This window comes from Oncorhynchus gorbuscha, linkage group LG09 (assembly GCF_021184085.1).
Source record: "Oncorhynchus gorbuscha isolate QuinsamMale2020 ecotype Even-year linkage group LG09, OgorEven_v1.0, whole genome shotgun sequence".
In the NCBI taxonomy this organism is placed as follows: domain Eukaryota; kingdom Metazoa; phylum Chordata; class Actinopteri; order Salmoniformes; family Salmonidae; genus Oncorhynchus; species Oncorhynchus gorbuscha.
The window spans coordinates 49,686,884-49,710,032 of record NC_060181.1 but is presented as its reverse complement, the minus strand read 5'-3'; the positions used below and the strand labels follow the sequence as shown (position 1 = coordinate 49,710,032).

Here is a 23,149-nt window from a genome sequence, read left to right as displayed (position 1 = left end):
ATAACCTCACATGGTCTCTCCTATCATTGCTATGCAGACGACACACAATTAATCTTCTCCTTTCCCCCTTCTGATGACCAGGTAGCGAATCGCATCTCTGCATGTCTGGCAGACATATCAGTGTGGATGACGGATCACCACCTCAAGCTGAACCTCGGCAAGACGGAGCTGCTCTTCCTCCCGGGAAGGACTGCCCGTTCCATGATCTCGCCATCACGGTTGACAACTCCATTGTGTCCTCCTCCCAGAGCGCTAAGAACCTTGGCGTGATCCTGGACAACACCCTGTCGTTCTCAACTAACATCAAGGCGGTGGCCCGTTCCTGTAGGTTCATGCTCTACAACATCCGCAGAGTACGACCCTGCCTCACACAGGAAGCGGCGCAGGTCCTAATCCAGGCACTTGTCATCTCCCGTCTGGATTACTGCAACTCGCTGTTGGCTGGGCTCCCTGCCTGTGCCATTAAACCCCTACAACTCATCCAGAACGCCGCAGCCCGTCTGGTGTTCAACCCTCCCAAGTTCTCTCACGTCACCCCGCTCCTCCGCTCTCTCCACTGGCTTCCAGTTGAAGCTCGCATCCGCTACAAGACCATGGTGCTTGCCTACGGAGCTGTGAGGGGAACGGCACCTCAGTACCTCCAGGCTCTGATCAGGCCCTACACCCAAACAAGGGCACTGCGTTCATCCACCTCTGGCCTGCTCGCCTCCCTACCACTGAGGAAGTACAGTTCCCGCTCAGCCCAGTCAAAACTGTTCGCTGCTCTGGCCCCCCAATGGTGGAACAAACTCCCTCACGACGCCAGGACAGCGGAGTCAATCACCACCTTCCGGAGACACCTGAAACCCCACCTCTTTAAGGAATACCTAGGATAGGATAAGTAATCCTTCTCACCCCCCCCCTTTAAGATTTAGATGCACTAATGTAAAGTGACTGTTCTACTGGATGTCATAAGGTGAATGCACCAATTTGTAAGTCGCTCTGGATAAGAGCGTCTGCTAAATGACTTAAATGTAAATGTATAAATGTAAATACTTCACATTTTTTAGCCATATGTTGCATAACAGTGATTACAATATTTGTTCAGAATATTGACAAAAATATTGATCTTAAAGGGGCATCAGTGACAGAGGTGACAAGCCAATGACGGAGTTGACAACAGATTCTCAAAAACAGACATATTTTTGACTCTAAAAGTAAAATACAAACATTTGTCAGATATGGAAAATAATTCATTTGAAAATCCCCAATACAAACATACTCATTCTATCAGATCTTTCAGCAATCTGACAGAGTTGATGTTTTACAAAGATTACATTTTTCTTCTTCATTCAAGTGGTATACACAGCAGCAATTTAGTTTTTCCTCAGTTGCTTTGTCTCTAAAACCCAATTGCATGTAACATATTTAAACTAAAATTCATGTTATATTTTAATCTATCAGGCAGATGGAGTTGACAGTTTATGATTGTGACCATGGTGATTCCAATATTGTTTGTTAAGTCTATAAAAAGTAGAGAACTTTACAGACCATGAGTGGTTTTGTTGCACTAGTAATGAGGACATGAATATGGTATAGCTGACCATGCTCATTCCTGATTAATTTAGGATTTTGACAAATCTGATGAAGTTAACCACATCTCTGGACACATCATTCAGAAAGCAAAGTTTTGAGATAAATATTCTTTAAAGTCACAGAGGGCCATTGCAAGAAACTACATACGATAATTTTTCAGTTAATATCCATTATCGGCAGAGAACACTTTGCAGTTTTAAGCTAATTTCCTGTAATAAAAAATTAATAAAATCATGGCTTATGAAGTGTTCAAATGCTATCTGGGGGGCCCGACCTCAGGAGGTATGCTACACCAGGGATTGAACTGATGTCTGTGCCCAGTGAGGGGTAGCGTATTGGTCATTATGCAACAACACCAGGGAAAGGGAGATATCTAGTCAGTTGTACAACTGAATGCCTTCAACTGAAATGTGTCTTCCGCATTCAACCCAACCCCTCTGAATCACCATTAATTAACATCCATGTCTTCGGCACCCGGGAAACAGTGGGTTAACTGCCTTGCTCAGGGGCAGAATGACAGATTTTTGGCCCTGGCTGATGCAACAACAGGATGTAATCTGGTTTTTAGGGATACAGCTATTTCAACTTTACAGTGACTTGCAAAAGTATTCATCCCCCTTGGCATTTTTCCTATTTTGTTGCATTACAACCTGTAATTTAAATGGAATTCTATTTGGATTTCTGGCAATGGACATACACAAAATAGTCCAAATTGGTAAAGTTAAATGAAAAAAATTACGTGTTTCAAACAATAAAAAAAAAAAAAAAAAAACAGAAAAATGGTGAGTGCATATGTATTCGTCCCCTTTACTATGAAGCCCCCTAAATAAGATCTGGTGCAACCAGTTACCTTGAGAAGTCACATAATTAGTTAAATAAAGTCCACCTGTGTGCAATCTAAGTGTTACATGATCTCAGTATTGATATACACACACTTGTTCTGAAAGGCCCCAGGGTCTGCAACACCACTAAGCAAGCGGCACCACCAAGCAAGCGGCACCATAAAGACCAAGGAGCTCTCCAAACAGGTCAGGGATAACATTGTGGAGAAGTACAGATCAGGGCTGGGTTATAAAAAAATATATGAAACTTTGAACATCCCATGGAGCACCATTAAATCCATTCTTAATAAATGGAAAGAATATGGCACCACAACAAACCTGCCAAGAGAGGGCCGCCCACCAAAACTCACAGACCAGGCAAGGAGGGCATTTATCAGAGGCAACAAAGAGACCAAAGATAATCCTGAAGGAGCTGCAAGCTCCATAGCGGAGATTGGAGTATCTGGCCATAGGACCACTTTAAGCCGTTCACTCCACAGAGCTGGGCTTATGGAAGAGTGGCCAGAAAAAAAGCCATTGCTTGAAGAAAAAAATAAGCAAACATGTTTGGTGTTCGCCAAAAGGCATGTGGGAGACTCCCCAAACATAAATTGAACTTTTTGGCCATCAAGGAAAACACTATGTCTGGCACAAACCCAACACCTCTCATCACCTCGAGAACTCCAGCATGGTGGTAGCAGCCTCATGCTGTGGGGATGTTTTTAATCGGCAGGGATTGGGAAACTGGTCAGAATTGAAGTAATGACGGATGGCGCTAAATACAGGGAAATTCTTGAGGGAAACCTGTTTCTGTTTTTTTTGCGACTGGGACGGAGGTTCACCTTCCAGCAGGACAATGGCCCTAAGCATACTGCTAAAGCAATACTCGAGTGGTTTAAAGGGAAACATTTAAATGTCTTAGAATGGCCTAGTCAAAGCCCAGACCTCAATCTAATTTAGAATCTGTGGTATGACTTAAAGATTGCGGAAACTATCCAACTTGAAGGAGCTGTGGCAGTTTTGCCTTGAAGAATTGGGGGAAAATCCCAGTGGTTAGATGTGCCAAGATTATAGAGACATACCCAAAGAGACTTGCAGCTGTAATTGCTGCAAAAAGGTCGCTCTACAAAGTATCGACTTTGTGAGGGTGAATAGTTATGTACGCTCAAGTTCTGTTTTTGTTGTCTTACTTCTAGTTTGTTTCACAATAACAAATATTTTGCATCTTCAAAGTGGTAGGCATGTTGTGTAAATCAAATGATACAAATCCCCCCAAAAATCTATTTTAATTCCAGGTTGTAAGGCAAAAAAACAGGAAAAATGCCAAGGGGGATGAATACTTTCACAAGCCACTGTAGATTCCTTTCCACTGAAACCTAGATGGGGGAATTTATGCCTGCTATGTTAGGTTAGAGGAAGAGTAAATCTAGTTTTTGTCTGGATAGGCCAAAAATTGTGACATCACACACTACGCAAATGTTGCAGTGGGTTTTGTGCTGTAGGTCTAAAGCCAGAGCTACTGTCAGAAATCTGTGGAGAACTGTGTGACATCAGTCTGTAAGTCGGCCTGGACTGTTCGTCGTGAGCGGGAGTCTCCAGGACACTGCTCCATGCCTAGTCATACAGGCTTCCTCACCAACACTCCCGGGGGACACACGGTGGTGGGCTCTCGCGTGGAGTTGTGGGCTCTGGAGAAGCTGCTCTGGTCCATGTTGGGGCGGAAAGGCAGGCAGAAATCCCTAAAGCACCTCTTGAAGTTCGCGTCCAGGAAGGCATAGAGCAGGGGGTTGAGGCTGCTGTTCATGTAGCCCAGCGCGATGCACAGGTGCCAGCTGGCGATCACATAGGGGTTCGTGCTGTTGATCTGCACCATGGTCCTGAGGATGATAAAGATGTGGATGGGCGTCCAGCAAATTATGAAGACCGCCACCACCACCAGGACCATGTGGGTAATGCGCCGCAAATTTCGATCTTTCTCCTTTGAACCGGAGAGCAGCCGGACATTCTTCAGGCGGAGAATCATCAGGCCGTAGCAGATGGTGATGACCAGGGTTGGCACCACGAAGGCAAATATGAACACGCAAATCTTAGTCACCGTGTCCCAGTACCAGTCTGGCTGAGGAAACTGTAGCATGCAGCCTGTATTGCCTGAGGGATAAACAATCAAATGGTTAGCATATGGATATGTGGATGTTGGTGTCTGGAGCACATATGGTACAGCTCACATGGACTGCTCACCTTTGTCTGTCACCTTGGTAACCGCCATGACCATGATGGGCACTCCTATGGCAGAGGAGAGGATCCAGATGCACACGTTGATCATCTTGGCCTTGGCAGGTGTTCTAAAGTCCAGGGCCCTGACCGGGTGGCACACAGCGATGTAGCGGTCCACGCTCATCATGGTCAGGGTGAAGATACTGGTGAACATGTTGTAGTAGTCAATGGCGAGGATCACTTTACACAGGAACTCGCCAAAGGGCCAGGTGTTCATCAGGTACTTGGCACTCTGGAAGGGCAGAGTGCTGGTAGCCAAAGCATCGGCCAGGGCCAAGTTGAAGATGTAGATGTTAGTGGCTGTCTTCATTTTGGTGTATCTGGACAGAGAGAGGTCAATGCTGTTTATTAGCTTGTCAAACACTACAGATCTCAGAAGGCAAGGTATCTGTATTGCATGGAGGTGTAAGTCAAATCAAATTTTATTTGTCACATGCGCCGAATGCAACAAGTGTAGACTTTACAGTGAAATGCTTAACCAACAGTGCAGTTCAAGAAGAGTTAAGAAAATATTTACCAAGTAGACTAAAATAAAAAGTAATAATAAAAGTAACACAATAAGAATAACAATAACGAGGCTATATTACAGGGGGCACCGGTACCGAGTCAGTGTGCGAGGGTACAGTTTAGTTTAGGTAATTTGTACATGTCGGTGGGGGTGAAGTGACTATGAATTGATAATAAACAGCGAGTAGCAGCAGTGTACAAAAGGGGGGGCTCAATGTAAATTGTCTGGTGGCGATTTTATTAATTGTTTAGCAGTCTTATGCATTGGGGGTAGAAGCTGTTGAGGAGCCTTTTGGTCCTAGCCTTTTGGTACGCTCCGGTACCGCTTGCTGTGCTGTAGAGAAAATAACTTGGGTGACTGGAGTCTGACAATTTTATGGGCTTTCCTCTGACACCTCCTATTATATAGGTCCTGGATGGCAGAAAGCTTGGTCCCAGTGATGAACTGCGCCATTCGCACTACTCTCTGTAGCGCCTTACGGTCAGATGTTGAGCAGCTTCCATACCAGGTGGTGATGCAACCGGTCAGGATGCTCTCGATGGTGCAGCTGTATAACCTTTTGAGGATCTGGGGACCCATTTCTCCCTCAGTCTCCTGAGGGAGAAAAGGTTTTGTCGTGCCCTCTTCACGACCGTCCTGGTATGTTTGGAACATGATAGTTCGGTGGTGATGTGGAAACCAAGGAACTTGAAACTCAACCTGCTCCGCTACAGCCCCGTCGATGTTAATGTTGGTGTGTTCGGCCGAGCTTTTCCTGTAGTCCACGATCAGCTCCTTTGTCTTGCTCACATCGAGGAAGAGGTTGTTGTCCTGGCATCACACTGCCAGGTCTCTGACCTCTCTATAGGGCAGGGGTGTCAAAGTCAAATGGACGGAGGGCCAAATAAAAAATTTAGCTACAAGCCGAGGGCCGGACTGTTCGAATGTTCATTGAAAATTTTTTAAATGACGCATATAGTCTAGTGAACCTAATTGAACCTACTGAAAACCTAACAAATATATTCCAATATGATCAGATAAATAAAGCAATATTTTCTTATGGCTCTGTCAGTAATCTTTAATTTTCAACAGACACAAAAGACAAATTTCCTTTATATAAAAATCCCCATAACATGAACATTAAATGAAAGAAACCGGTATTCAAGGCACCATCAGTAGCCTATATTTTCTATTTTAGCAAAAGTGGGCTAAATTTACTTCAAAGAAAAAAACAATAATAGCAATTTTCTATCATCCACTCAACTGAAATATTTTAAAAATATAATTGGATTGAAATACAATAAAATAAAGTGCAAAAATCTATTAATCAAAAACAACACTTTGTTTAAGGAGAAGTAACATGCAGTGAAAACAAATATTAAACTTTAACTTTTAAACTTGAACTGAGTAAAAACTCTAAATATGTGATTGCACAGTAATGTTCACTTGTTTGAGGTTGAGGGTGATACTTGGTGGTGTCCCATCTTTTCCACAAGTTCATCAATGTTCGGGGTAAGGCTCTGAGCTGAGGAAATCCTCAGAATTGAGTGGAGGTGTTCAGCAGTAAGTCGACTTCTGTGTGATGTTTTGTTCAAGTTCATCAAAGAAAACAGTTGTTCACACAGGTATGTGCTGCCAAACATAGACAACGTTTGAGCAGCCTGGATGCGCAGCTGGGGCATTGTGTCGGGGAGGAAACGGGCGAACTCCGCAGCACCCACTGCCGCATATTTTGCCCTCAGTGCATCATTGCATTGGAGGTCAATCAACTCCATTTGGAGGTTTGGTGGTGAGCTTTCCACTTCAACAGCAAATGGGTTACCGAGCAGTTCCAACCTGCTTTTTGTGCTTCAAAGTCAGCAAATCGGCGTCGAAAGTCAGCGGCAAGCATACCTATTTTATCAGCCAACTGTGCGCTCGGGAACGCACTGGTAGAGAGCTTCTCTTTCATGGTCTGGCAGCTGGGAAAGTGGCTCAAATTTTCTTTCCGCATCTGCGTCTCCCACAGAGTCAGTTTGGTTTTAAATGCCTTCACTGTACTGTACATATCAGAGATGACACGATCCCGACCCTGCAGCTGCAAGTTCATTGCATTCAGATGACTCGTAATGTCACACAGAAAAGCCATTTCACACAGAAACATTTCGTCTCGGAGTTGTGTTGTGTCTTTCCCTTTGCTGTCCAAGAACAGACAAATCTCCTCACGAAGCTCGAAACATCTTTGAAGCACCTTTCCCTGGCTTAGCCATCGCACCTCTGTGTGATAAGGCAAATCACCATGCTCCGTTTCTAACTCCGTCAGAAATGCCTTGAACTGGCGGTGATTCAAACCTTTGGCTCTGATAAAGTTAACTGTGCGCGTGATGATGCTCATTACATGCTCCATTTTCAAGGCTTTACCGCACAACGCTTCCTGGTGTATGATACAATGATAAGCTGTCAGCTCACCTGTCGCGTTTTCCTCTTGCATCTTTTCCCGTATCTTCACCACCAGTCCGCTCCTGTGTCCACACATCGCAGGTGCTCCGTCGGTTGTCAAACCCACAAGTTTTTCCCAAGGCAGCTCCATCTCATTTACACATCTTGACACCTCTTCATACAAATCATGCCCCGTAGTTGTGCCATGCATAGGACGTAAAGCCAAAAACTCCTCTGTCACGCTTAGGCTGGAGTCCACTCCGCGGATGAAAATTGACAACTGGGCAATGTCAGAAATGTCGGTTCTCTCATCCACAGCCAAGGAATATGCAATGAAATCTTTTCCCTTTTTCACAAGCTGCTCTTTTAGATTGATGGACAACTGGTCTACTCTCTCGGCAATGGTGTTTCTGCTCAGACTCACATTTAAAAAGAGTTGCCTTTTTCTGGGCAAACTTCGTCACAAACTTTAATCATGCAGTTTTTGATGAAATCCCCCTCCGTAAATGGCCGGGCTGATTTAGCGATCTCTTCTGCCAAAATAAAACTGGCCTTGACAGCAGCCTGGCCTTGTGATTTGGCTTTTTTGAACAGAGCCTGTCGAGATTTGAGGCCTCGTTTTAATTCCTCTGCCTTTTGTAGCCTTTGTTCCATGTCCATATTCTTGTTTTTGTCCGCGTGTTTCGTTTCATAATGTATTCGTCTCAGATTATACTCTTTCAGTACCGCCACACTTTCTCCACACAGAAGACACACAGGTTTTCCAGCTACCTCCGTGAACAAATACTCCGACTCCCACCTTGTTTGAAACCCCCGGATCTCAGTGTCCACCTTCCGTTTTGCCATTTTTGATGGGTATCTGAAAGTTAATTTTACTGTGATGCTGACAACTGCTGTGCCAATAAATATTGAAATGAAGCAGCCTACTGCTCGGTGCGTCACCGTTGCATTGTGGGAAATGTAGTATTGGTGCGTGTAAAAGATCTGCGGGCTGCCGGCTTGCTGCGGTCTGCGGGCCGGTTCTAATAATAAATCAAGATCATCCCAGGGGCCGTAAAAAACCTTCTCGCGGGCCGGATGTGGCCCGCGGGCCTTGACTCTGACATATGTGCTATAGGGTGTCTCATCATTGTCGGTGATCAGGCCTACCACTGTTGTGTCGTCAGCAAACTTAATGATGGTGTTGGAGTCGTGTTTGGCCACGCAGTCGTACACACGCCTGAGGGGCCCCAGTGTTAAGGATCAGCGTGGCAGACGTGTTGTTGCCTACTCTTACCACCTGGGGGCGGCCCGTCAGGAAGTCCAGGATCCAGTTGTAGAAGGAGGTGTTTAGTCTCAGAGTTCTTAGCTTAGTGATGAGCTTTGTGGGTACTATGGTGTTGAACGCTGAGCTGTAGTCAATGAACAGCATTCTCTCATAGGTTTTCCTTTTGTCTGAGAAAGGGCAGTGTGGTTTGTGATTGAGATTGCGTCATCTGTAGATCTGTTGGGGCGATATGCAAATTGGAGTGGGTCTAGTGTGTCCGGGAGGATGCTGTTGATGTGAGCCATGACCAGCCTTTCAAAGCACTTCATGGCTACAGATGTGAGTGCTATGGGTCAGTAGTCATTAAGGCAGGTGACCTTAGTGTGGTGGTCTGCTTGAAACATGTAGGTGAGACAGACTCGGTCAGGGAGAGTTTGAAAATGTTAGTGAAAACACTTGACAGTTGGTCAGCGGATGCTTTGAGTACATGTCCTGGTAATCTGTCTGTCCCAGCGGCTTTGTGAATGTTGACCTGTTTAAAGGTTGATTGGTAATTCATATATACAAAATAAAAAACAGTACATCCTGTCAGCACTCCCACAAGCGTGCTGAATGACTCGTGGAAGAGAGCGAGGAACGAGATGGGAGAAACAATCCAGGCAATTTGCTCAGAGACCAGCGTAATAATGTAATGAAACAAGCAGGGAGCAGGTTTCAAACCCTCAACATTCTAGCCCGAAGTCCAGCACGCTATCGACTGTGCCCAAATGTATCAATTGGCGTTGGGCCGATTGTGACTAAAAACACTTTATTAATTCGGTCGCATCGGCACTTTTTCATTACATTTAATTATATTTCATTATAGCACAACGGTTTGATTTGTCTAATCTTAGCAATTTCTTCTTAGCAATTTCTTCTCAGCTAGCTACATAGCCGTCTTTGTATCAAAGATAATTGCGTAATTATCGTATTTCGCCGTCCTAACGTAGTCTTCACTAGCCAGCTAGCTAACGTCCACTGATTAGCTGCACTGAAGAAACTACACTCAACTGAACGACTTGATTAGTGTAGTGTTAGCTAGCTACATAGTTGTCTTTGCTGTCTTCGTATCCAAGATAATTGTGTAGTTTAGGTTTAGAGTGTGTAGTCTTAGAGTGATTATCTTAATTTACCGAGGTTAGCTAGCCAGCTATTTGTCGTCCTTTGTCGTCCTTAATGTAGGAGACTCTGCTAGCTAGCCAACAGCTAGCCGACAGCTAGCCGTCTACCGAATAGACTCACAACCCGGTCGCATTCACAGGTAGTATCACATTTTCATTTCATTTCATTACAGTACAACGGTTTGATTTGTTTGATCGTAGCTTGCTACATAGCTAGCTACATAGCCGTCTTTGTATCAAAGATAATTGTGTAGTCTAGAGCGATTTTCTAGGTTAGCTAGCCAGCTATTGTCGTTCTTTTAACGCAACGTAACGTAAACAACACTGCTAGCTAGCCAGCTAGCCCCGGAATAGCAGCACTGTAGAAACTATTACACTCAACGGAACGACTTGATTAGTGTAGTGTCAACAACGCACCCACTGCCAGCTAGCCTACTTCAGCAGTACTGTATCATTTTAATCATTTTAGTCAATAAGATTCTTGCTACGTAAGCTTAACTTTCTGAACATTCGAGACGTGTAGTCCACTTGTCATTCCAATCTCCTTTGCATTAGCGTAGCCTCTTCTGTAGCCTGTCAACTATGTGTCTGTCTATCCCTGTTCTCTCCTCTCTGCACAGACCATACAATCGCTCCACACCGCGTGGCCGCGGCCACCCTAATCTGGTGGTCCCAGCGCGCACGACCCACGTGGAGTTCCAGGTCTCCGGTAGCCACTGGAACTGCCGATCTGCGGTCAACAAGGCAGAGTTCATCTCAGCCTATGCCTCCCTCCAGTCCCTCGACTTCTTGGCACTGACGGAAACATGGATCACCACAGACAACACTGCTACTCCTACTGCTCTCTCTTCGTCCGCCCACGTGTTCTCGCAAACCCCGAGAGCTTCTGGTCAGCGGGGTGGTGGCACCGGGATCCTCATCTCTCCCAAGTGTTCATTCTCTCTTTCTCCCCTTACCCATCTGTCTATCGCCTCCTTTGAATTCCATGCTGTCACAGTTACCAGCCCTTTCAATCTTAACATCCTTATCATTTATCGCCCTCCAGGTTCCCTCGGAGAGTTCATCAATGAGCTTGATGCCTTGATAAGCTCCTTTCCTGAGGACGGCTCACCTCTCACAGTTCTGGGCGACTTTAACCTCCCACGTCTACCTTTGCTCATTCCTCTCTGCCTCCTTCTTTCCACTCCTCTCCTCTTTTGACCTCACCCTCTCACCTTCCCCCTACTCACAAGGCAGGCAATACGCTCGACCTCATCTTTACTAGATGCTGTTCTTCCACTAACCTCATTGCAACTTCCCTCCAAGTCTCCGACCACTACCTTGTATCCTTTTCCCTCTCGCTCTCATCCAACACCTCCCACACTGCCCCTACTCGGATGGTATCGCGCCGTCCCAACCTTCGCTCTCTCTCCCCCGCTACTCTCTCCTCTTCCATCCTATCATCTCTTCCCTCTGCTCAAACCTTCTCCAACCTATCTCCTGATTCTGCCTCCTCAACCCTCCTCTCCTCCCTCTCTGCATCCTTTGACTCTCTATGTCCCCTATCCTCCAGGCCGGCTCGGTCCTCCCCTCCCGCTCCGTGGCTCGATGACTCATTGCGAGCTCACAGAACAGGGCTCCGGGCAGCCGAGTGGAAATGGAGGAAAACTCGCCTCCCTGCGGACCTGGCATCCTTTCACTCCCTCCTCTCTATATTTTCCTCCTCTGTCTCTGCTGCTAAAGCCACTTTCTACCACGCTAAATTCCAAGCATCTGCCTCTAACCCTAGGAAGCTCTTTGCCACCTTCTCCTCCCTCCTGAATCCTCCTCCCCCTCCCCCCTCCTCCCTCTCTGCAGATGACTTCGTCAACCATTTTGAAAAGAAGGTCGACGACATCCGATCCTCGTTTGCTAAGTCAAACGACACCGCTGGTTCTGCTCACACTGCCCTACCCTGTACTCTGACCTCTTTCTCCCTTCTCTCTCCAGATGAAATCTCGCGTCTTGTGACGGCCGGCCGCCCAACAACCTGCCCGCTTGACCCTATCCCCTCCTCTCTTCTCCAGACCATTTCCGGAGACCTTCTCCCTTACCTCACCTCGCTCATCAACTCATCCCTGACCGCTGGCTACGTCCCTTCCGTCTTCAAGAGAGCGAGAGTTGCACCCCTTCTGAAAAAACCTACACTCGATCCCTCTGATGTCAACAATTACAGACCAGTATCCCTTCTTTCTTTTCTCTCCAAAACTCTTGAACGTGCCGTCCTTGGCCAGCTCTCCCGCTGTCTCTCTCTGAATGACCTTCTTGATCCAAATCAGTCAGGTTTCAAGACTAGTCATTCAACTGAGACTGCTCTCCTCTGTATCACAGAGGCGCTCCGCACTGCTAAAGCTAACTCTCTCTCCTCTGCTCTCATCCTTCTAGATCTATCGGCTGCCTTCGATACTGTGAACCATCAGATCCTCCTCTCCACCCTCTCCGAGTTGGGCATCTCCGGCGCGGCCCACGCTTGGATTGCGTCCTACCTGACAGGTCGCTCCTACCAGGTGGCGTGGCGAGAATCTGTCTCCTCACCACGCGCTCTCACCACTGGTGTCCCCCAGGGCTCTGTTCTAGGCCCTCTCCTATTCTCTCTATACACCAAGTCACTTGGCTCTGTCATAACCTCACATGGTCTCTCCTATCATTGCTATGCAGACGACACACAATTAATCTTCTCCTTTCCTTTCTGATGACCAGGTGGCGAATCGCATCTCTGCATGTCTGGCAGACATATCAGTGTGGATGACGGATCACCACCTCAAGCTGAACCTCGGCAAGACGGAGCTGCTCTTCCTCCCGGGGAAGGACTGCCTGTTCCATGATCTCGCCATCACGGTTGACAACTCCATTGTGTCCTCCTCCCAGAGCGCTAAGAACCTTGGCGTGATCCTGGACAACACCCTGTCGTTCTCAACCAACATCAAGGCGGTGGCCCGTTCCTGTAGGTTCATGCTCTACAACATCCGCAGAGTATGACCCTGCCTCACACAGGAAGCAGCGCAGGTCCTAATCCAGGCACTTGTCATCTCCCGTCTGGATTACTGCAACTCGCTGTTGGCTGGGCTCCCTGCCTGTGCCACTAAACCCCTTCAACTCATCCAGAACGCCGCAGCCCGTCTGGTGTTCAACCTTCCCAAGTTCTCTCACGTCACCCCGCTCCTCCGTTCTCTCCACTGGCTTCCAGTTGAAGCTCGCATCCGCTACAAGACCATGGTGCTTGCCTACGGAGCTGTGAGGGGAACGGCACCTCAGTACCTCCAGGCTCTGATCAGGCCCTACACCCAAACAAGGGCACTGCGTTCATCCACCTCTGGCCTGCTCGCCTCCCTACCACTGAGGAAGTACAGCTCCCGCTCAGCCCAGTCAAAACTGTTCGCTGCTCTGGCCCCCCAATGGTGGAACAAACTCCCTGACGACGCCAGGACAGCGGAGTCAATCACCACCTTCCGGAGACACCTGAAAACCCACCTCTTTAAGGAATACCTAGGATAGGATAAGTAATCCCTCTCACCCCCCTTTAAGATTTAGATGCACTAATGTAAAGTGACTGTTCCACTCGATGTCATAAGGTGAATGCACCAATTTGTAAGTCGCTCTGGATAAGAGCGTCTGCTAAATGACTCAAATGTAAATGTAAATGTATTATTATTAGTTTTTCACAAGTGTAGCAGGATGGCTATTAGCTGCAACAATAGACTATTCAACCTTTACCCCCCCGCAACTTGCAACAACCAATTTGTTTCTATCTACCTACACACGGTTAATGTTCTGAAAATGTTTTTATATGTACAGTGCCTTGCGAAAGTATTCGGCCCCCTTGAACTTTGCGACCTTTTGCCACATTTCAGGCTTCAAAAATAAAGATATAAAACCTTATTTTTTGTGAAGAATCAACAACAAGTGGGACACAATCATGAAGTGGAACGACATTTATTGGATATTTCAAACTTTTTTAACAAATCAAAAACTGAAAAATTGGGCGTGCAAAATGATTCAGCCCCTTTACTTTCAGTGCAGCAAACTCTCTCCAGAAGTTCAGTGAGGATCTCTGAATGATCCAATGTTGACCTAAATTACTAATGATGATAAATACAATCCACCTGTGTGTAATCAAGTCTCCGTATAAATGCACCTGCACTGTGATAGTCTCTGTTCTGCCAGTGCATGGAAAATCCCGCTAGCTCTATATTGTCCGTATTGTCATTCAGCTATGTCCCGTTGGTAGGATAATCTTAATCATATTAATTAATTTTATTTTCCAATGACTGCACATTAGCAAGAAGAACGGATGGCAGTGGGAGTTCTCATTCGCCTACGGATTCTCAGAAGGCTGCCTGATCTGCAGCACCTCCCAGTTTTGACCTTTGTCTGTTTTTCTGGACTCCCATTTTCTTGCCTATCCCTTTTGGATTGTTAACCTCTTGAAGCTAGGGGGCACTATTTGTATGTTATGTTTCTCATGACCTGTTGCTAGAATATGCATATAATTGACAGATTAGGATAGAAAACACTCTAAAGTTTCCAAAACTGTAAAAATATTGTCTGTGGGTATAACAGAACTGATATTGCAGGCGAAAGCCTGAGGATAATCCAATCAGGAAGAGCCTCTTATTTTGAAATGTCTGTGTTCCTACGCGTGCCTGTCCTCCATTTAAAGGGATATCAACCAGATTCCTTTTTCTGTGGCTTCCCTAAGTTGTCAACAGTCTTTAGACCGCCCTTGCTGTCTCTGCCTGGCCGGTTCCCCTCTTTCCACTGGGATTCTCTGCCTCTAACCCTGTTACGGGGGCTGAGTCACTGGCTTGCTGGGGCTCTCTCGTGCCGTCCCTGGGGGGGGGTGCGTCACCTGGGTGGGTTGATTCACTGTTGTGGTCGGCCTGTCTGGGTTCCCCCCCCCCTTGGGTTGTACCGTGTCGGAGATCTTTGTGGGCTATACTCGGCCTTGTCTCAGGATGGTAAGTTGGTGGTTGAAGATTTCCCTCTAGTGGTGTGGGGGCTGTGCTTTGGCAAAGTGGGTGGGGTTATATCCTTCCTGTTTGGCCCTGTCCGGGGGTGTCCTCGGATGGGGCCACAGTGTCTCCTGACCCCTCCTGTCTCAGCCTCCAGTATTTATGCTGCAGTAGTTTGTGTCGGGGGGCTAGGGTCAGTTTGTTTATCTGGAGTACTTCTCCTGTCCTATTCAGGTGTCCTGTGTGAATCTAAGTGTGCGTTCTCTAATTCTCTCCTTCTCTCTTTCTTTTTCTCTCTCGGAGGACCTGAGCCCTAGGACCATGCCCCAGGACTACCTGACATGATGACTCCTTGCTGTCCCCAGTCCACCTGGCCATGCTCCTGCTCCAGTTTCAACTGTTCTGCCTTACTATTATTCAACCATGCTGGTCATTTATGAACATTTGAACATCTTGGCCACGTTCTGTTATAATCTCCACCCGGCACAGCCAGAAGAGGACTGGCCACCCCACATATGCTCTCTCTAATTCTCTTTCTTTCTCTCTCTCGGAGGACCTGAGCCCTAGGACCGTGCCCCAGGACTACCTGACATGATGGCTCCTTGCTGTCCCCAGTCCACCTGACTGTGCTGCTGCTCCAGTTTCAACTGTTCTGCCTTATTATTATTTGACCATGCTGGTCATTTATGAACATTTGAACATCTTGGTCATGTTCTGTTATAATCTCTACCCGGCACAGCCAGAAGAGGACTGGCCACCCCACATAGCCCGGTTCCTTTCTAGGTTTCTTCCTAGGTTTTGGCCTTTCTAGGGAGTTTTTCCTAGCCACCGTGCTTTTACACCTGCATTGTTTGCTGTTTGGGGTTTTAGGCTGGGTTTCTGTACAGCACTTTGAGATATCAGCTGATGTACGAAGGGCTATATAAATAAATTTGATTTGATTTGATTTGATTTAGACATAGTTTCAGGCTTTTATTTTGAAAAATGAGTGTGAAGGATCACATTGCGTAAGTGGAGAGGTGGGGGCTCTCAGAGTGAGTTGGTGCGCAATTGAGTAAACAGGCCATTGTTCCTCCCGCTGTTATGGAAAAAGCTACAGACTCAGTTGATATATTATCAAATATATATTTTAAAAAACTACCTGAGGAATGATTATAAAAAACTTTGACATGTTTCTGTGGATATTATGAAGACTATTTGGAATTTCCGTCTGCGTTGTCGTGACCTCTCTTTCCTGTGGATTTCTGAACATAAACACGACAAACGTTGGTATTTTGGGTATAAAAATAATCTTTATGGAACAAAAGGAACATTTGCTGTGTAACTGGGAGTGTCGTGGGTGAAAACATCCTAAGGTCATCAAAGGTAAACGGTTAATTTGATTGCTTTTCTGATTTTTGTGACCAAGCCTCCTGATGCTAAGTGTACATAATGCTATGCTAGGCTATTGATAAACTTACACAAACGCTTGGATTGCTTTCGCTGTAAAGCATCATTTCAAAATCTGAGACAGGGTGATTAACAAAAGGCTAAGCTGTGTTTCAAAATATTGCACTTGTGATTTCATGAATATGAATATTTTCTAGTAATATTATTTGACTGACGGAAATTATCCCGCTACAGGGATTGGTAGCGTCACAAGAAGTTAATAAACATCTTGGACTAACCACCTGCCTCCTGTGTCTGGATTCCTGTCCCGTCTGTGCATTGGCAAAGAGCCCTCGCCAACTACCTACCGATAAGCTCAAGCATTTACCTACGTTACTAGCCTTTCCCTGCCTGTACTGCTGCCTTTTTTGACCACATGTGTATGACCTTCTGCCTGCCCCTGGACCCATCTACCTGTCTCCTCCTGTGGTCCCTGACAAATAAGCACCTACTGCGACCTGCGCTTGAAACCAGCTCTCTGTCTCCCATCGTGTTCATTACAGGTTATGTTTTAGTTAAAATAACAAACTGAGTGTTGCCAGCATACAGTGTTCAGCTGCGTACTCTGATGATTGGTCAGAAGCCAAATCCAAACTGGCTTCCCTTGACACTTTTATTTGGTGAGCTAGGACAATTCACAACTGAGGTTACTCTGTTTAGCTCAATGCTGAGTTGCTGTTTTTTAAATTTTTTAAATCAAGTTAGGCCAAATGCTTGCTGCCTTCCATTGCATTCAATGTTACGGGCAGCAACAATGTCAGATGCTTTCTGACCAGACAGCATCTGATATACACTGCTCAAAAAAATAAAGGGAACACTAAAATAACACATCCTAGATCTGAATGAATTAAATATGATTATTAACTACTTTTTTCTTTACATGTGCTAACAACAAAATCACACAAAAATGATCAATGGAAATCAAATTTATCAACCCATGGAGGTCTGGATTTGGAGTCACACTCAAAATTCATGTGGAAAACCACACTACAGGCTGCCTGTATGACCTACCTACAACGCCTGGGCATGCTCCTGATGAGGTGGCGGATGGTCTCCTGAGGGATCTCCTCCCAGACCTGGACTAAAGCATCCGCCAACTCCTGGACAGTCTGTGGTGCATCTGTTGGTGGATGGAGCGAGACATGAAGTCCCAGATGTGCTCAATTGGATTCAGGTCTGGGGAACGGGCGGGCCAGTCCATAGCATCAATGCCTTCCTCTTGCAGGAACTGCTGACACACTCCAGCCACATGCGGTCTAGCATTGTCTTGCATTAGGAGGAACCCAAGGCCAACCGCACCAGCATATGGTCTCACAAGGGGTCTGAGGATCTCATCTCGGCCCCCCAAAGAACTGCCACCCCACACCATGACTGACCCACCGCCAAATCGGTCATGCTGGAGGATGTTGCAGGTAGCAGACCGTTCTCCACGGCATCTCCAGACTCTGTCACGTCTATCACGTGCTCAGTGTGAACCTGCTTTCATCTGTGAAGAGCACAGGGCACCAGTGGCAAATTTGCCAATCTTGGTCTTCTCTGGCAAATGCCAAACGTCCTGCACGGTGTTGGGCTGCAAGCACAACCCCCACCCGTGGACGTCGGGCCCTCATACCACCCTCGTAGAGTCTGTTTCTGACCGAGTTCATTCGAACGTGCGTTGACGATGTCATTCCCATAGCAACGATTAAAACATTCCCAAACCAGAAACCGTGGATTGATGGCAGCATTCACGTGAAACTGAAAGCGCGAACCACTGCTTTTAATCAGGGCAAGGTGACCGGAAACATGACCGAATACAAACAGTGTAGCTACTCCCTCCGCAAGGCAATCAAACAAGCTAAGCATATGTATAGAGACAAAGTAGAATCGTAATTCAATGGCTCAGACACAAGAGGTATGTGGCAGGGTCTACAGTCAATCACGGATTACAAAAAGAAAACCAGCCCAGTCACGGACCAGGATGTCTTGCTCCCAGGCAGACTAAATAACTTTTTTGCCCGCTTTGAGGACAGTACAGTGCCACTGACATGGCCCGCAACCATAACATGCGGACTCTCCTTCACTACAGCCGAGGTGAGTAAAACATTTAAACGTGTTAACCCTCGCAAAGGCTGCAGGCCCAGACGGCATCCCCAGCCGCGCCCTCAGAGCATGCGCAGACCAGCTGGCTGGTGTGTTTACGGACATATTCAATCAATCTTTATCCCAGTCTGCTGTTCCCACATGCTTCAAGAGGGCCACCATTGTTCCTGTTCCCAAGAGAGCTAAGGTAACTGAGCTAAACGACTACCCCCCCATAGCACTCACTTCCGTCATCATGAAGTGCTTTGAGAGACTAGTCATGGACCATATCACCTCCACCCTACCTGACACCCTAGACCCACTCCAATTTGCTTACCGCCCAAATAGGTCCACAGACGATGCAATCTCAACCACACTGCACACTGCCCTAACCCATCTGGACAAGAGGAATACCTATGTGAGAATGCTGTTCATCGACTACAGCTCAGCATTTAACACCATAGTACCCTCCAAGCTCGTCATCAAGCTCGAGACCCTGGGTCTCGACCCCGCCCTGTGCAACTGGGTACTGGACTTCCTGACGGACCGCCGCCAGGTGGTGAGGGTAGGTAACAACATCTCCACCCCGCTGATCCTCAACACTGGGGCCCCACAAGGGTGCGTTCTGAGCCCTCTCCTGTACTCCCTGTTCACCCACGACTGCTTGGCCACGCACGCCTCCAACTCAATCATCAAGTTTGCGGACGACACAACAGTGGTAGGCTTGATTACCAACAACAACGAGACGGCCTACAGGGAGGAGGTGAGGGCGCCCTCGGAGTGTGGTGTCAGGAAAATAACCTCGCACTCAACGTCATCAAAACTAAGGAGATGATTGTGGACTTCAGAAAACAGCAGAGGGAACACCTCCCTATATCCACATCGGTGGGACAGTAGTGGAGAGGGTAGTAAGTTTTAAGTTCCTCGGCGTACACATCACAGACAAACTGAATTGGTCCACCCAAACAGACAGCATCGTGAAGAAGGCGCAGCAGCGCCTCAGGAGGCTGAAGAAATTCGGCTTGTCACCAAAAGCACTCTCAAACTTCTACAGATCAAACAAGAGCATCGAGAGCATCCTGTCAGGCTGTATCACCGCCTGGTACGGCAACTGCTCCGCCCACAACCGTAAGGCTCTCCAGAGGGTAGTGAGGTCTGCACAACGCATCACCGGGGGCAAACTACCTGCCCTCCAGGACACCTACACCACCCGATGTCACAGGAAGGCCATAAAGATCATCAAGGACAACAACCACCCGAGCCACTGCCTGTTCACCCCGCTATCATCCAGAAAGCGAGGTCAGTACAGGTGCATCAAAGCTGGGACCGAGAGACAGAAGCTGTTTTTTAATCTCAAGGCCATCAGACTGTTCAACAGCCACCACTAACATTGAGTGGCTGCTGCCAACACACTGACTCAACTCCAGCCACTTTAATAATGGGAATTGATGGGAATCACTAGCCACTTTAAACAATGCTACTTAATATAATGTTTACATAACCTACATTATTCATGTCATATGTATACGTATATACTGTACTCTATATCATCTACTGCATCTTTATGTAATACATGTATCACTAGCCACTTTAAACTATGCCACTTTGTTTACATACCCTACATTACTCATCTCATATGTATATACTGTACTCGATACTATCTTCTGCATCTTGCCTATGCCGTTCTGTACCATCACTTATTCATATATCTTTATGTACATATTCTTTATTCTTTATCCCTTTACACTTGTGTGTATAAGGTAGTAATTTTGGAATTGTTAGTTAGATTACTCTTTGGTTATTACTGCATTGTCGGAACTAGAAGCACAAGCATTTTGCTACACTCGCATTAACATCTGCTAACCATGTGTATGTGACAAATCAACTTGATTTGATTTGATTTTGACTGTTTGAGCAGACACATGCACATTTGTGGCCTGCTGGAGGTCATTTTGCAGGGCTCTGGCAGTGCTCCTCCTGCTCCTCCTTGCACAAAGGCGGAGGTAGCGGTCCTGCTGCTGGGTTGTTGCCCTCCTACGGCCTCCGCCACGTCTCCTGATGTCTCCTGGTAGCGCCTCCATGCTCTGGACACTATGCTGACAGACACAGCAAACCTTCTTGCCTGGATGAGCTGCACTACCTGAGCCACTTGTGTGGGTTGCAGACTCCGTCTCATGCTACCACTAAAGTGAAAGCACCGCCAGCATTCAAAAGTGACCAAAACATCAGCTAAGGAAGCATAGGAACTGAGAAGTGGTCTGTGGTCACAACCTGCAGAACCACTCCTTTTTTGGGGGTGTCTTGCTAATTGCCTATAATTTCCACCTGTTGTCTATTCCATTTGCACAACAGCATGTGAAATTTATTGTCAATAAGTGTTGCTTCCTAAGTGGACAGTGTGATTGACTTGGAGTTACATTGTGTTGTTTAAGTGTTCCCTTTATTTTTTTGAGCAGTGTATAAGCTACACATACGGAGACAGAGGGGCGCTGTTTCGTTTGCTCAAATGCTTTCTCCGGTGAGATGCGTTTATGAAACACAGAGAGATGAAAGATCAATAATTTAGTATGTTTTTTTTTTCTTGGTAATTTTTTTGGGGGGAAGGCTGGCTTCCCTTGGCATCCATGAATACACACCACTGGTGGTAGGGGGATCGAGACATGGGCTGTGTCTGAAAACATTACCAGCCATCAAATCCTTGCTTCCTCATTCCTCCATCCTTGATGAAACAGTTCGTAATTATAGTTTTTTTCTGACTCAGCCCATGTCATCACACTAATTGCCTCCTCTGACCTAACCAGATAAGATGGAGTTATCTCAAACAAGTTTACTCAACAGCCTTGAATTTGGTGATTAGAACTTGGGTGCCATTTATTCATTGATCTAAAGCCCTAGTGCAGCCGGAAGCGAAGTCAATACCTCAAATCAGAGCTGAGGTCTATAGAGAGTACAGTTCCAGGTTCATAGGCTAATGTATCATCGCTACCGTAAAAATCACAGTTCACATTTTGCAATTTGACATAATATTCTGCAACAATTCACAATATCTTCACAATATCATATGCGAGCTGAGCATGTAATAAGCATCACATAAAAGCAACATGAGTTTAGTTTGCTATATTATGTATTAAACATGTATGATGAGATTGACAAGACTTAGACAATTTTTGCTTGTGAAATTGTTGTAAATGTTTATGTTAAATGTAATTAATTTAAATAGTTCCTACATTTCTTTGTGTCACTTACAGCCAGGAAGCGCTTTACAATTTACAGTGGTGTAAAGTAACTAAGTAAAACTACTTTAAAGTAATAATATAATAATAATAATTTGGGGTATCTATGTTTTACCTTTATTCCTAAAAAACATTTTTTTTATACTCCCATAAAATTTCCCTGACAGCCATAAGTACTTGTTGTATTTCGAATGCTCAGGAAGGACAGCAATATGGTTCAATTCACACAACTATTAATAGAATGCATTGTCACCCCAACTGCCTCTGATCTGGTGGACTCACTAAACTCAATCACCGTGCTTGTAAATTATGTCTGAGTGTGCCCCTGGCTGTCCATAAATGTAAATAAGTGAATTGTTGCATCTGGTTTGCTTAATATAAGGAATTTGATGTACCACATTTATTTGTACCTGCTACTTATTAACCAGTATGACAATTCAGTACTTTTTCCACCACTGTACTTTAAGTAAATAAAAAAATGATACTTTTAGACTTTTACTCAAGTAGTATTTTACTGGGTACTTTAACTTTCACTTAATTAAGGTATCTTTACTTTATTCAAATATGACAATTGAGTACTTTTTCCACTACTGCAATTTAACTGCTTGATGCTAGAGCTTGGTGGATGGTAGGGCATGAGTGGGGTGGGTTTGTTGTCTTCTTTTCTCACTATGCACCTGTGGCACTACATAGCCTATCCGAAATAATGTGAGTTAGCTGGAGGATGCAAATGCCTCTGATTATATAATAAACTATATCAGTTCACTTGTGGTGATAGTCAACATTAAAATTAAATCACTTCACAGTGGAAAACGGACATAAGAGTACTTGTATTAGTTATTTCCATTAGGGTCACCTATACAGTAGATAGGCTTTCTTACCTCACCACTCCATACATAACGAGAATGTTTCCAAGCAGTCCAACAATGCATATAATAGAGTAGAGAGCAGTTATAGATACTGCGATTATAATACTTGTGGTGTCCTTCGAAGAACCCTTCCCGGTGTCATTGCCTCTTGATGGCAGCCCTGTAGAATCCTCAGGCAATGTGGCAATGAAAGGGATCACAGAATACAGGTCGGCTAAATCAGCCGCAGACAGGGTAGGAAACTCCATCATATTCAGGTGCAATATTAGCCTAGTAGATAAAACGTTGTTATAGTCAAGGTCAGTGTTGCCTTTTCCTTTCCTGTAGTGCAGATGCTTGCGGACTCCCCAAATGCAGATTTTGTTGAGCGCACGAGAGACAGACGAAGGAACGTGTGAAAGCACTGATCAGACCTCATTCAATTGTGATCAGTGACATCTCAGGCTCTGGCGAAGGTATGGAAAGATGTTCTGAAAGACAGGTATCCGATCCTATCCCTGTACGAGGTACGCGCAATGCAACGGGGTGATGACGGCGGGGGCAAGTGCAATCTACTTCCCTTGGCGAGGACACACTGGTGCGAAGCAAGACAAGGGTAGGTGTGTGT

General features: G+C 45.9%; 1 protein-coding gene across 1 annotated transcript; it reads right to left on the bottom strand.

The window, feature by feature from the left end:
* Positions 1–3,377: 3,377 nt before the first annotated feature.
* On the bottom strand, positions 3,378–22,949 carry LOC124042855 (delta-type opioid receptor-like). The gene is made up of 3 exons (XM_046360985.1): positions 22,555–22,949; positions 4,635–4,990; positions 3,378–4,544 (listed from the first exon to the last, which is right to left on the bottom strand). Exons 1-3 carry the CDS (start codon positions 22,791–22,793, stop codon positions 4,015–4,017), a joined length of 1,125 nt encoding a protein of 374 aa, XP_046216941.1. The 5' UTR covers positions 22,794–22,949; the 3' UTR covers positions 3,378–4,014.
* Between the last annotated feature and the right edge of the window lie 200 nt (positions 22,950–23,149).

Excerpts from the sequence above, each read along its gene's own strand:
- LOC124042855 (XM_046360985.1), bottom strand. The coding sequence starts at position 22,793 with ATGATGGAGTTTCCTACCCTGTCTGCGGCTGATTTAGCCGACCTGTAT. Across the intron at positions 4,991-22,554 it reads GTTATGTATGGAGTGGTGAG|ATACACCAAAATGAAGACAG; the intron begins GTAAGAAAGCCT and ends CTCTCTGTCCAG. Across the intron at positions 4,545-4,634 it reads TACCAAGGTGACAGACAAAG|GCAATACAGGCTGCATGCTA; the intron begins GTGAGCAGTCCA and ends TTTATCCCTCAG.